At 53.8% G+C, this 14,269-nt stretch overlaps 1 pseudogene and 1 gene segment (V, D, J or C); one reads left to right on the forward strand and one right to left on the reverse strand.

Annotated features, from left to right (window-relative positions):
- The first annotated feature begins 389 nt into the window (after window positions 1-389).
- Window positions 390-1,292, forward strand: LOC141474758 (feather keratin Cos2-3-like; annotated as a pseudogene).
- A 6,892-nt stretch (window positions 1,293-8,184) lies between these two features.
- LOC141474944 (T cell receptor alpha variable 4-like) lies at window positions 8,185-10,774 on the reverse strand. The segment is given in 3 exon segments: window positions 8,185-8,310; window positions 9,588-9,883; window positions 10,721-10,774. Coding segments are annotated over 3 exon segments (474 nt in total).
- Between the last annotated feature and the right edge of the window lie 3,495 nt (window positions 10,775-14,269).

The raw sequence follows: 14,269 nt of genomic DNA on the forward strand, positions 1-14,269 counted from the left end.
GCCCACCTGCACCCTAGAAGTGACCACTGGAGTGAGCTGGGAGAGAAAGAAAAGGCACAGCCTCACACAGAGAAGCCCTTGGGTGACCAGCCAAAAATTCCAGGGTTGGGAGCAGGTGGGATTCTTCTGTCACTGCAGCCATGGGCAATCCCACCAGGGTGCCCCAGGCCAACATCACTTGCCTGCACTGCACCCATCTGGCACTTGACTGAGGCTTCAGCAGGCACTGACACATTCCTGCCCCAGAAATTATGGGGTCTCTCAGTCCCAGCACTCAGAAGAAGCCTCCGTGAGGGAAGGTGGACAGTGTAAGCCAGGAAATGAGAAGGCGGCATCGGGGAAAACAACCACCCATCCCATGTCATTAGCTGGGATGTTTTCTGCTCCTCATGAGCAGCTTAGAAAATTGCCACTTCTGTAGAAGCTTCCTCTGGGCCTGGGGCAGGTCAGGGCCACCATAAAAGCCAGCCCAACCCCTCGCTCTCTCATCCACTTCTCTCTCCTCCTTCTCCTTGAGAGCCAGGTGAGTCTGAAGCCCTTTCCCCATGTCGTTTTCTGCTCATGCAGATCTGTACTCCTCCATCCAGAGGTGGGCTGTGGTGCTGCTTCCTATGAGAGGGTGAAGAGGGGTGAATGCCTGATTCAGTGTCTGGGACTTTGTTGAGGGAGCTCTTCTGTTAAGAGACAGGCAGCAGCCTCCTTGGGTCTGGTGACGCTACTTTACTTTGCAAAGGGAATCTGGATCTTGGCTGAGGTTGTCCTTCACTGAAAATACTGGTAGCAGCCTGGTTGGGCATGGGCGATCCTTAGAGAACTGTGTCTGGAAACCCTTTTGCCCCACTGCACAGTTTCTGACTTCTGGCTCAGCAGGTGCTTTTGACATGCTTGTGGTGGAGGGACAGACTCCTGGTAGACAGCTCCTCGTGTGTGCCTGTGCTCTATTGCTTCTCTGCCCTCTCTCCCAGGTGCACCTGCAGCCCAGAGACATGTCCTGCTATGATCAATGCCAGCCCTGCCGGCCCTGTGGCCCAACCCCACTGGCCAACAGCTGCAACGAGCCCTGTGTCAGGCAGTGCCAGAACTCCACCATCGTCATCCAGCCCTCCCCCGTGGTGGTGGCCCTGCCCGGACCCATCCTCAGCTCCTTCCCGCAGAACACCGTGGTGGGATCCTCCACCTCCGCTGCTGTTGGCAGCATCCTCAGCTGTGATGGAGTGCCCATCACCTCTGGGTGCTGTGATCTCTCTGGCATTTCCAGCCGCTACTATGGCAGAAGGTGCCCCCCCTGCTAAATCAACTGGTGACAGCCCTGACAAGGACCTCCAGGAACCTGGTGCTGGACTGAAGACAGAGCTCCTGGCCATCGATTTCAGAGAGGCTGAGCATCCAGGGCTGCCCTTCCAAAGGAGACCTGCTGGGATTCTCTGAAAAGATGGACAAAATCTAACTTCCCTGCCTGATTCTTTCTCCCATCTCTTGTCTTCTGTTCTTCTGGGCTGTAAGACACACAAAGACAATGTCGGACATCTGCTGGCACCTCTTCTACTGTGGAAAGGCCTACGTGATCTCAGCTGCTTTCAGCAGTTTGTCCTCTCCCTGCTCTGGCCGCCCCCTCTACAAGTGAACTTGTTTCCCACTTCAGAGTCATTAAAGTTTTCTGCATCCTCACCTCTGCCTCCATGTAATCCTTTTCTTGGTGGACACTGTCTCATATTACCAAGGAAGAAAGACATTGCCTTGGGTGGTGGGGGATAAGGTGAGGGCACAAGCAGAAGAGGAAGGGGAGGGTGGGACACAGGGCAATGGGTCTCTTCCAGTCAGTGTCTCTTGGAGCTGAGGAAGATGTTAGTGAGCTCCTGCACAGCCAGTGGGTATCAGGCCCTGTATTCCAGCATCTCTGCTCACATACCATCCCTTGGCCTCAGAGCATGTCCTGCAGTAGGGAGACTGACCACTGCTTTCCCTTAGGGAGGAGCTTGGTGCTGCTGGGTGCTCTGAGGCCTGTGTGGAAGGGAATTCCTCCTGCTCTGGATAGCCCTGTGCTGGGAAAAGAACCTCAGTCAGAAGATGGCCCCAAAGGATGCAGGAGTGACGATGGCATAAGAAAAAGCCTTCAAAACAGCCCCTGACCTTCTCCTCCTCATCCTCCCTGAATGAGTGTCCTGGTTTGAGGTAAAACAGAAACCATTTTCTGTTCAGTAATTTTGCTTTGTAAGCTGGGCCTCTTCTAACTAACTCAAATCTGACATTAACAGCATATTGTTCAAAAACTGTCCACTCTCACCGTGAGAAGACATGATTATACCAAGGAATGGCATGCAGAGAGGCTCTTGTTTATATTTACTGCTATAACAACCAAGGTCAGGTAACTTCATTATTAGCCCTTTTAGAGCAACAGAAGCAGGAAAGTGTAGAGGGGTCACACCTGTAGGCAGGAGCGGACAGGACAGGTGACCCAAAACTGACCAACAGGGTATTCCATTCCATCTGCACTGTGCTCAGTATAAAGGCTGAGGGATCAAAGGGTCAACTCTCTTTCTTCAACAGACAATGTCTGAGGAGGACCCTGTCTGTTCATCTGCCTTTGATCCCGATCCGAGCATCCCTGACTCCAGATCCAAAATCCAGCTCCTCTCCATTGCCAAGTCCAGTCTGTGACATTTCCCTGTGCCTGATGATGTTGTGGTCGTCAACTTTATAAGGTTTTGTATATACTGTATACTTTGTTCTTCCTTTTCCCCCTTTTTTCATTTTATTATTTTTCTTCTTATTATTATCTATTATTTCAATATTTATTAATATTGTCATTGAAGTAGTTTACTTCTTTCTCAAAATTCATAAATCTCATTATCTCTTCCTATCTTCTCTTTGAGGAGGAGATAGTGAGGGGCCATCTGTCATTCTGATAGGCCAATCCACCCAAAAGCACAACAATGAGGGAGCACGGCCTGCTCCCAAGGGCAAGGGTAGTAAGGGCAGGACTCCTCTTCATCCTCTACCCGAAAAGAGTTCCCTGCACAGACCAGCAGTTACACAGATGTGCAGGGCTGAGGGGACTCATAGGTTGATGTTAAAACCAGCGTGGCCAGGCCGCACCTGAGGGCCACTCATGTCTCTCACACAACCCCAGCTCCAATTTGATAGGGCACCGCAACAACCTGAGAGACTTTCACCACCTTCTCTTTCTTCTCAGGCCACTGACAGTGTCCTCTCCTGGAAGAGGATCTTGTCCTGCAGAACCCTGCATGTACAGCAGTGCTGCCAGATGACTCCCGAGTGCTCCTTCCCCCAACCTCAGCCTTGCACGGACACATCCTCCCCCTCCCCTGGGTTCTTGCACAGCCAAGGAAGCTCCCTGCACCAGGGTGTCACGCACAGCACAGAGGTACAAGGCACTGTCAGGGACCTCGACTTCCTCCAGCTGCAGGAGGCTGTATTTCCCCGTGGTGTTCAGCTCAGTGGTGAAACAGCCGCTGCGCTTGCGGCCACCTCATGCCTGTGAGGAGACCAGCTGGGGACCTTGGCCTTTTCTCTGCTGGTACCAGAGCAAGCCCTGAAAGTAGGAGCTCTGGTACGTGCAGGTGGTTTGGAAGGAGTCTCTCTGCTTCACTGTGACGTGTCCTTCTTGCTGGGTGACAGTGACCTGTCCCATGGTGCCTGGAAGAAATCAAGGATCAGTGACTGTGCAGGGCAAGGCTCTGAGATGCAAAACAAGGGCAGAGGGAAAATGTCAGAGGAGAAGACTCCCTGTGCCTTTCTCTGCAGCAATAGCCCCAAAAATGGGGACAGCAAGGCAGTGAGCATCTTTGGGCAGGAGGCCTGAGACCTCAGCTCAGCTTGGATCCCACAGCACAATAATGCCAATTATCTCCCACAGGTTACTCCCAGAGGAGAGCTGTGCTTTCACCCAGGTCTTTGGTCTCTGCTCTCCTGCTGCCCGGAGTCTCCAGGGAACCAGCCTGTGGTATCTGGCCCTCCTGTGAGGGCCCCAGAAAACCTCCAGACAGGTGAGAGATGAATTGAACTCCGGTTAGAAGTTTCATCGTGCTCCCCATTCCCTGTCCTCTCAGGAGGCTCCAAGGTCATGGAAGGGAGGCAAACGGAAGCCCAGGCACTGCAGACTTGCAGGAGGAATGGATGGTCCAGGCAAGCTGCATGACACATGCCAGCCAGAAGAGAGACTGGGACACCCTAAGAGTGTGAGTGGGATGAGAGAGCTCTCATGTCCCTGCATCAACTTGCAAAATCCCCTGTGTGTCTGAAAATATGTACTGCCGAGATAGAAAAGAGCTTCTGCAATGACATGGCTGTGAAACCCTGGGCCCAGACAGATCAGAAGAGAGAGGCAGCGAGAGGTGGATGGTTGGCAAGAGAAAAGGAAGGCAAGGGGTCTGTGATGGTCAGGAGAGGAGGTATTTCTTTTCAGTCTCCTCTTTTCTTTTCCATCAGTAGCAGTATCTTGAGAAAGCAGGTAAAACCACATTTGTGATCTGATGTTCCCAACTCCTGCCCATAATTCAAGAGCAGCTCCTGCAAAGATCTGTTGAGGGGGTGAGGGTCTCCTGGGAAGAAGAGGAATCCTGCCACCAGTCAAAGCCAATGCTTACCCAGTGGTTGCCTCAGGAAGGCAGCGAGGACGAGATACCCGAGGTGCATGCTGAGACCGATCCTCCTGCGTCTGTGAGAGAGACTCAGAAAACCCACACGTCCCCACCAAGAGCCCCAAGAGAGCACAGCTGCCGGAAATGACTCTGCAGGGGGAGCAAAGAATGAAATGGGGAGGAGAAATTGCTTGTTCTTGGCACATCTCAAATGCCTGTGCTGCCGTCTTCTTTCTTCATGTTGTTCCTGCAGCCAACACCTTCTGCCTTTCCAAGGTAAGGGCTTCAAGGGGGACAGGCCTGCACCTGGTGACCCACGTCTCTGACAAATCCCCCTGTGCAACACCTTGGGAGTCTCTCCTTCCCTGAGGCCTCTGTCTTCTCTCTCTCCGTCCTCAAGCCCTTGGCTGGGTTGGCCTCTCCTGGCTCCTGCACGGTGTCTAGTCCCAAGCTCCTGTCAGCACAGCCAAGGCTGCAGCTCCCACAAACACAATGATCGACACCCCAAAACCCTGCTGACACCAATTTTCCTTCTCACCCCCTCAGGTACCGGGGAATGTCTTCCTCTGTTCTAAAGAAGCTATCACAGGAACCAATAAATCATGTTTACTGCCACGCTTCCCATCCCATCTCATAAATCAGCTTCTGAAAAACTTATTGGGGAAAAAACACACTCAGACCCAAACAAACACTCCTCCCACTGGGCTATAGCCCTTCCATTTTCAGTTGCCTCAGCACAGGTAGGATCTGCATTTGTCCTTTCCTTATTTTTAGCATTCAATAAACCAACCAATCAACCCAACTATCTTTACTATTTCCACAGCATAATTTAGGTTGGACTGGACCTGTGCAGGTCACCCATTCCAAGTCCTTGGTGGCCAACAAGAGAAGCAGCTGATTTAGCCTAAGCAATGCTGCAGCTGCTTTTGGAGAAGATTTCTAACCAAGCCATCTGGCTGGCACCTTGCTGCCTGGTGCTGCACTTGCAGAGCACAGCTGGGAGCTGGACTCCTTCCACGGGAGGCAGGTCACAGTTGGGGGGACCTGAGTGGGAGCCTTCCAGGCCAGGTGAGGACCCTTGGAAAATGCCAGCTCTGCTGGGAGCCTCTCAGGGCACAAGGCTTTTCCTCCTGGTGACTGTGCAGTGCTGGGCACAGCCTTCTGTCACCACTCCTGTGGCTGTGGAGACTGTGCCAGTGCCAAGAGCAGATGAGGAGATGGTCATCTCAGCAGAGCAGCTCTGTGAGCTCGAATGAGCCAGGTTAACTGACAGATGTCAGGGCTTGGCTCAGGCAGCTCAAATCTGCTCCTGATGACACCTGCTAATTAATAGTAGTTTGTCTTTTGAAGAGAGGGTATTTATCTGAAGGCAGCTTCATTCAGCCACCTTCCTCTCTGGTGTCCCAGCCCCAGCACTTGTAGCTGCAGGCCATGGGTCTCACCCCACACACACAACCCTTTGCTGCCACATGAGCATGTCAGAACAGCACCTCTCCCTGCATTGAAGCTGGAATTGGTCCCAGACCTCCACAACTGCCCTACAGCGATCACCAGGGATGGGCTGGTTCTTGTCAGACTGTGGGATTCTTTTGACTTGTAAAGTGAGAACCCCTGGAGCTGCAGCAATCGGGATGGTCTCCAGCTTTGACTTTGTCTCTCACACATGGACTTGCCTGAAGTTGCCAGGGCACAGGGGCAGAGAGCTGCCGGTGGAGTCCTGGTTCTCAGAGTGTGGGGAGAGGCTGGGCTTCCTCCTGTGCATCTGCCTCTGTCTGTGCCTGAGGGCGCATTTGTGCCTCGGTGTTTGTATTTGTGTAGGCACATGTGAGAATGAGTGTCTGCACTTCTGTGTGTGAAGAAGGGCACTTCTGTGTGTGTCTGTGCTCGTGTTTGAATCCACGCACGTTTTTGCAGGTGAGCAAGTGCGTGTGTGTGTTGTCAGTGTGCGTGCATGTGTGTGTCAGTGGGCATACGTGTGTGCAGACAGGCACATGTGTGTCTGTGTTTTTACAGGATCTTGCATATATTTGTACATGCACATGTGAGTCTGCAAGTGTGAATAAATACGTGTGAACACTTATATGACTTGAGAGCTCCTTCATCCTCATTTCTGTGTGCAGTTTTCAGCATTTGCAGCCTGCAGGTCCCAGTGGTGGAAAGGGGCTGTTCCCACTCAGCTCACAGTGGAGTCCTCACCTCCCCAGCAAAAATTGCCTGCTCTTCGGAACACCCACTGCTGGGCCATTTGGAAGGTTTCTTCTCCAGTGAGGTTTCACATCTCCGATGGGGTCCTCAGCTCTCTGGGGACAGAGCTGTTTCTTCTGGGAACAAAAACCCCTTCTGATTCTCTCACTTCTCCCCTTTCTTTCCTCAGCTGCCTGGGAGCAGCGACTCTCCCCCAAATCCCCCCAGTAAGGAGAGGAACCCTGCTGTGCAGCAGCCCATGGGTTCTGGCTATGTCCTCTTTTGGTGGGATAACCCACCGTGCGAGAGAGGAACCTGGTGCCAGAACTGCTCTTAGATGCCACAAACCCAGAGATGACAAGGACAACCTACTCTTACTCTCGGGAAAAGGCTGACAGATGAGGATGGAGCAGGATGAGGGATAAGTCAGTCACCCGCATTCCCAGGGAGCACATGGGGCACCCACTGGAGAGCTGTGCTGCGATGGGTGGGAATAGGGCAGCCCTGTACCCCCGAGCTGAAAGGGCATGTGAAGGGGTGGGGGTACTGCAGGTGGGGACCCCTACCCCCACCCCCTTTCCACATGAACTCCAGAGTGGTCCCATGCACCAGTCATGGCAGAGAGAACAAACTGTTCCTTATCGTTAAGTTCACCTGACCTGAGCAGGCCCAGACCTGTCTGTGCTGAGCTGGAGCTATCACTTGGCAAACTCAGCAGCGCTGCCACAACCATGTCCTTGTCTTGCTCTAGAAGGCAAGCACCGTGCTTTCATATAAATAGGGGTTTTCAGCCTGGAGAAGAGAAGGCTCTGGGGAGACCCTATAGCGGCTTTCCAGTACCTAATAGGGGCCACCAGGAGAGATGGGGAGGGACTCTTGATCAGGGAGGGGAGCCATAGGACGAGGGGTAATGGTTTTCAATTGAAAGAGGGGAGATTTAGATTGGATATCAGGAAGAAATTCTTTACTGTGAGGGTGGTGAGACATTGGAACAGGTTGCCCAGAGAAGTTGTGGATGCCCCTTCCCTGGAAGTGTTCAAGGCCAGGTTGGATGCGACTTTCAGCAACCTGATCTGGTGGGAGGTGTCCCCGCCCATGGCAGGGGGGTTGGAACTCGATGGTTTTTAAGATCCCTTCCAACCCAAACCATTCTATGATCCTATGAAATGTCCTTTTGCTCAACAGTGGAAATTGGGAGTGGTTTATCTCTAAGGAAATGCCATGGAAACTCCAAAGATGACAACACCAGCGAGTCTCAGCATGGACAGAATTGACACTTTGTGCTAAGCCCATCATGCTCTACCTTAAACTCCATAACTTGGGGTTCCCAGCATCTGAAGGGGCATAACGTCACCCGTGCTACCCCCTTTACCTTCTTGTCATATCAGGCAGTCTGCTGTCAGGCAACAGGAGGCTGCAGGCTGTTTTCCTGCTTTTTGCTCCTCCTGGAGATCACAACCAGATCAACTGCCTCATGAATAGGAGGAGTTTCCATGGTGAACTTCTCCTGCCATTCAGTGCCCAACTGGAGACAGGGAGACAGGGGCCTGCACCCCCCTCTCATGGGGTTGGTGAGAGGCCACTTCGTAGCCTGCAATGTACTCCTTGTCCCTGACTAGTGTCTGAAAGGAGGTAGAACCAGCAACAGCCAAAACGCACCAGGAAACAGGTGTCTGTCTCCCTGTCCCCACAGGCATTTCCTTTGCCTTCTGCCCAGGCCGCTGATGAGGCCCTTTGAGGGAAAAAAATGTCTCTGGGAACAGCACCTCCTGTAAACATCCCACTGAGAGTCAAAGACACACCACCTCTCTCTGGCTGGAGACATCCAGCGCAATCTTCTTCAGCAGGTATTACAGTTACTTCTTTGCCTGGGGAGGACACCCTCCGGAAGGGTGGGAGGAAAGGATCATCTTATAAACTCCATGGTGTTTCTGCCTACAAGGGGATCCAACCCCTTATGGGATGAAGCTGAAAAGTTTTCAGGGTTGTGCATAACATGGGATGCTTAGAAGACCAGAGCAGAGACCATGAAAGGGAGGGATCGTGGCAATTTGGCTTGGAGCAAGCACTGGAAGACAAATGGAGACAGAGATGAGAGGAGTCGTTCCCATCTGACCATGTGTCTGATCCATGAGTGGGCCTGGCCATGCCTGGTGCTCTGCCTTGTTTGTCCACCTGCCAGTACTTCCCTAGAGACACAGTTATCAAGTCCAGCTGGGACAGGGAGCAGGGCTGATCCTTCACTCTGTGCCTCTCCCCATGGGCTTTGACCACCTCTGTCAGCTACTCGAGCCAAACAGAATTCCCCGGGGACTGGCTGGAAAACCACATTGTCTTCCCAGAGGCCTCCTCTGGGAAGACGTCAGACCTCCAGCCCCTCAGGGTAACCCAGCAAATCTCCCTCTGACTCACTCATCCAGTAGGAACCCGGCATCCCTTGAGGCTGCGCTCAGTGTGTCCAGTGCAAGCGTTTCCCCTGTCTCCTGGGCATCAATTCCAAAGGCGCTGAATCTTGTTAAAAAAGGTGCTGATGTCACCACGGTGCCCCCGTGGGGAGCACCTGAAGGTGCCCCTGAGCTCCAAATCCCTCGAGGGGCCCGGTGCCAGAGCCGGTGCCGGTGGGTCGGGGGAAGCGCCCCGGGGCGCGGGGCCGGGCGGGGCCGGGCGGGGCGAGGCGGCCCCGGCGGGCGGAGCGGCAGCGCCCCCTGGCGGGCCCGCCCGGGGATGTCCCCCGCCCCCGACGCACACGCCCGGCCCCGCCCGCGGCGGTTCCTGCCCGGCCGCAGCCCCGGCTCCTCTCGCCGTGTCTCCCAGGGCGCAGTAATACACCGCCGCGTCCCCGCGCCGGGGCCGGGCGAGCCACAGGGCGCTGGACCGGCGGTCTGCCGCCACCCGCAGCCACCCCGGCGGGTCCGGTAGCTCCTTGGAGTCTTTAAGAACTCTCTCGAGGAATGCGGGGCCTCGGCCCGGGAGCTGACGGTACCAGAGGATGAAGTCCCCGGTCTGTATGTTGGGGTGAGAGCAGTTGATGCTGATGGCGGTGCCCTCGGTGGTCTCTGCCGACGGCTCCTGCTGCACCTGGGCTCTGCCCGCAGCCACTGCCGAGGAAGGAGAAAGAACAAAGATCACGAAACATCACCCAGGTCTGATGGCTTTTTTTTTTCGAAGAAAAATGTCCAGGAACGGTGGCAGTGAGACAGAGCCAGACTGGTATTTATGGGACGTGCCCATCACCAGGGATGGAGAGTGATCGTGGTGCCGGTGTGTGGAGTGAGGGGAGCAGTCCGGGAGGAAATTTTTAAAATCATGCATGGAGAGACAGAATGAAAGCCAGCTGCACGGATGGATGGAGGGGTAGTGAGATGGAGAGGAGAAAAGAGTGCATGACAGGCAACGATGGATGGCTGAATTCAGAAGAAGAATAATTGCTGACTGCACAGGGGGATGAGTGGATTTATGGTGCCATACAGAAAAGAAAACTTGTGTTTGCAGATATGAAGGAAGGAGAGGAGAGATGAGAGAGGGGTCTCAGAGTTGGGAGAGGGGTTAGGGATGGTAGATGCATGGAGAGACAGGTCAGAAGATTGGGGGTTGAAGAAAGGAAAAGTAGACAGGGAAAGGCATTATTACAATAAAGGAGAACAGATTATATTCAGAGCAATAAGAACTGCAGAACGCACAGGGGAAGGAGAAGTGCATTGGAAAATCAGGTGAACATACAAGCGGGCTCATACTGAAATAGCTGGTGCAGGAAGAGGAAGAATAGGAAGAGGGGACTCAGAGGATTTGGAAAGGGGAACGAGAGATGGCAGAGAGGCAGGAGGGGAAGAGAGACATTGAGGAAGGAGAGGGAAGAGTCGGCGCTGGGCTCCCCGGGGAACAGCTCGGGTCGGGCACAGCCCCGGCCCCCATCCGCCGCCGCCAGCCCCACGCACCCAGGAGCAGCGCGGCCAGCCCCGCCAGCCCTGCGTCCCGGCACCGCCGCATCCCGCCGCTCCGCCGCCCGCGCCTCGCTGCGCCCCGCCAGCCCCGGCTCTCTGCTCCGGCCGCCGCGCCTCCTCTCCGCCCCCTCCTCTCCTCTCCGCCGCCGCCAGCTCCGCCCCGGGGCTCAGCCCTGCGCCGACGCCGCTCGGGGGCTCGCCCGGCCTGAGAGGGCTCAGGGGCTCCGCACGGGCACCACTTGCGGCAACTGCCAAAGGGACTCTCCCCGTCCTCCTCCAGCAAGAAGAAGCCGGCACAGCGCCAGCTGCAGCCTGGCACAGCAGCAGGGCCTTGGCCCAGGCCATGCACCAGCTTCCCCGAGCTGTCTCCCAGCTCCGGGGCTGGAACCAGCAGCCACGGATTTCCTCTGGGTGGGAGTGAGGAGGCTGAGAGCCTCCCTTCAGCTGCCGCTGTGCAGTCCCAGCACAGTGCCTCAAAGTTGTGTTGTGGCAAAGGGAGTGTGAGGACTAATGTGCCCATGGGCGGGCAGGAGTCAGGGAGAACCGGGAAAGCGTTGGTGGGTGTCACAGAGTCAGGATGTGGGTGAGAAGGGACCTCCAGAGGTTGTCCAGATCTTCCTGCTGCTTGCAACAGCTCCCATTAGATGAGATTGCCCAAAGCCATGCTTGCTTCAGCCTTGAACACCTCAATGGATACTGCACAACCTCGCTGGGAAACACCACCTTCTTCTATTTCTTTCTTTTAGCCTGTGCCTGAATTAGTACTCCCCATGTTCCAGCAGCTCTTCCTTGCCTCTGCTCCTGTCCCAGAGCACTTCCAGAGTCTCGGCCACCGTCTCTGTTTCTTTTGAACAGGAATTTCCTGGACCTGCTGGGAACAATTTGGCTAACACAGATCAGTGTCCCGCCTTTTCCCTGTGCTTGGGTGTCATCCCCAAACCTACAGGAAGCACCAACCTTCTCACTGCTCATGGTGTTCATGAAAACATTGGAGTGTTGGTCCTACTGCCAATCCCTGAAAGACCCCACTAGTATGTGCCTGCCAGGTGGGCTCTGCACCACGGGTCACTACTCTTTGTGCCTGCTGGTCCAGACAATTTTCACCCACCTGATCAGTCTCTTACTGAGCCCATTCATCTCCAGTTTGGTCATAAAGGAAGAATGAGAGAGGCTGACAAAGGTCTTGCTAAACTCTAGCTACACACATCTCTTGCCCTTTTCTCGTCCACGGTGCCCTTTACCTCATGAGAAAGCAACGCGCTTTACCCTCAGATACACTAGAGCCTCAGCTCAGGAGCAGCTCCACAGAGAGGGGAATCAACCCTGGCTGAGCTCTCCCAGCAGAGCTCCCTGACGATGATGTCCCCAAAGTCATGATAGGGAGGGAGGGAAACCTTGGCTGCACTGTCTCCAAGTTGGACCTGAGTCCAGGCAGACAGGCAATTCAGGAGGGGAGATGGACTCAAGAACTTTACACTCCATCCCTGTGGGACAGCAGCTGAGACACACACAGGCTCAGGCACACCGGCATGGAATCATGCACAGATTTGTGATCCCGTGTGTGCATGTTCGTTATCACATTCATGTTCCTCTGGTTATGGTTGTGTGTGCATTCATACATACCTGTGTCTGTGTGTGTGTGCACTCACGCCTGAGGCAATGCACATGCAAGTGTGAGTGTGCACAAATGGAGTGTGTGTTTGGTCATGTCTGTTCATGAGTGTGTTTGTGTTTTAGCGCATGCACGTGCCTTCATGCAGGTGATCACGGATGGGTGTGACCTTGGTCTGCAATTATGAAAGTGTGTGGGTGTAGGTGTGTGTGTGTGTTCATTCATGTGTTTACATCGCTGTACATGAGTGTGCATGTAACTTTGCAAATACATGTGTGCTAGGAGCATGCATGTGTGTAAGCATGTGTGCTTGAATATCTGTGTGTACATGTTGGTATGGGGGGGATAGACCTGCCCGTGTCTGCACATGGGCTCCTTTGGAAACACGTGTGCACACACCCCTTTTTTAGTGGACACGTATGAGTTCCTTTTTGGGTACGTGCAAGCTCAGGTGTGTTGTTGTGCCCTAGTGTGTGAGATCGTGCATGCACACCTGTTGGTGTATGTGCATGCCTGTGAGTGTGTATGGGTGTGCCTGTGTGTGCACCCTTGAGGGTATGTCAAAGGTCTTGCCAAAGTCAAGGTACACCCCAGCCAGTGCCCCTCCCCTTCCCACAGAGCCTGTCACCTCCTCATAGAAAGCAAGGAGGTTGGTGAGGCACCATTTGCCCTCAGTGTTAACCCATGGCAGCTGCTCCCAATCCCCTTCTTGTCTTTCACTGGTTTAGAGAAGGCTCCTGAGAGGATTTGCTCCATCTTCCCTCCAGGGACTGAGACTGCCCAGTCAGCTCCTTGAACACCCTTGGATGCATCCCAAGGGATCCCATGAACTTGTGTATGTTCAAAGGGTAGTAAGAGCTCCTTAACTCCTTATTCTTTTACTGGGGGTGCTGCTTCATTCCCATAGAGTCTGCAGGGAGGTTCAGGACTGAGGAGAAGCCATGCCATTTAAAACTGAGGAGAAATGGGCATCAAATTCATGTCACTTGTCACCAGATCCCCTTCCTCACCAAGCCATAAGGCCACATCTCCTTAGCCATTCTTTTGCTGCCAACAGGCTCAGAGATACCTTTCTTGATTCCCTTCATGTCTCCTGCAATTTTCCACTCCAGCTGCAGTTTTTTGTCCACATGGCAGAGGACCATCCTTGTGCTCTGAGGAGGCTGTCCTTGAAGGTTATCCAGTTCTCCTGGGATCTTGTGCTCCGGGAAAGTTTTCCATGGCACCTTGCCAAGCAGATAAATCCCTGATCACTTTAAGATATGCCCTTTGGAAGTCCGTGGCAGTAGTCGTCCTGTTCTCTGAGGATCTGAAACTCCACAGTCTCCTGGTAACTGCAGGCAAGGCTGACCTTCAACTTCACATCATTCAATGCTTCTTCCTCATTTCTGAGTAGCAGGTCCAACAGAGCCTCTCCCCATGTCTGTTCATGGATTGCCTGCATCAAAAAATTTGGCTTCCATTCAGCCCAGACAAGTCCTGGTTTTCTTGTGCTCAGTCATTTTCCTCCTGCAGCAGACACTGAGGTGGTAAAAGTCATCCATGAGCACCTGTACCCATGGTGTGGGCACTGCCTGACCTGGGCTGGAGTCATCTTCATTCCTACCTCCCTGCTCTTGCTTTCCTGCCCTACCCTACCCACTTGCACTTGAAATTTAAAACCTCACAGGTTCCTGCTGTGGGCTCAGGTCAGGGAGCTTCTGCAGCAGCTGCTGTTCATGGAGATGTTTCCCTTGAAGAGCCACCTCTGTGCCCAGGAATTAAAGGACAGCAAGTCCCTCCAGGGAAAGTGCCCAGACACAGGTTGATCATTTGTGACTGAGTAGACCCAGGATGCTTGCTACAGAAAGTGCCAGTTCATCAGAGCAGATGAGCAGGAGGAACCGGCCAGCTCCCGCTAGAATGTTGAATGTCTCCAGCGAGAACAGGGG

Source organism: Numenius arquata, chromosome 23 (genome assembly GCF_964106895.1).
Source record: "Numenius arquata chromosome 23, bNumArq3.hap1.1, whole genome shotgun sequence".
In the NCBI taxonomy this organism is placed as follows: Eukaryota; Metazoa; Chordata; class Aves; order Charadriiformes; family Scolopacidae; genus Numenius; species Numenius arquata.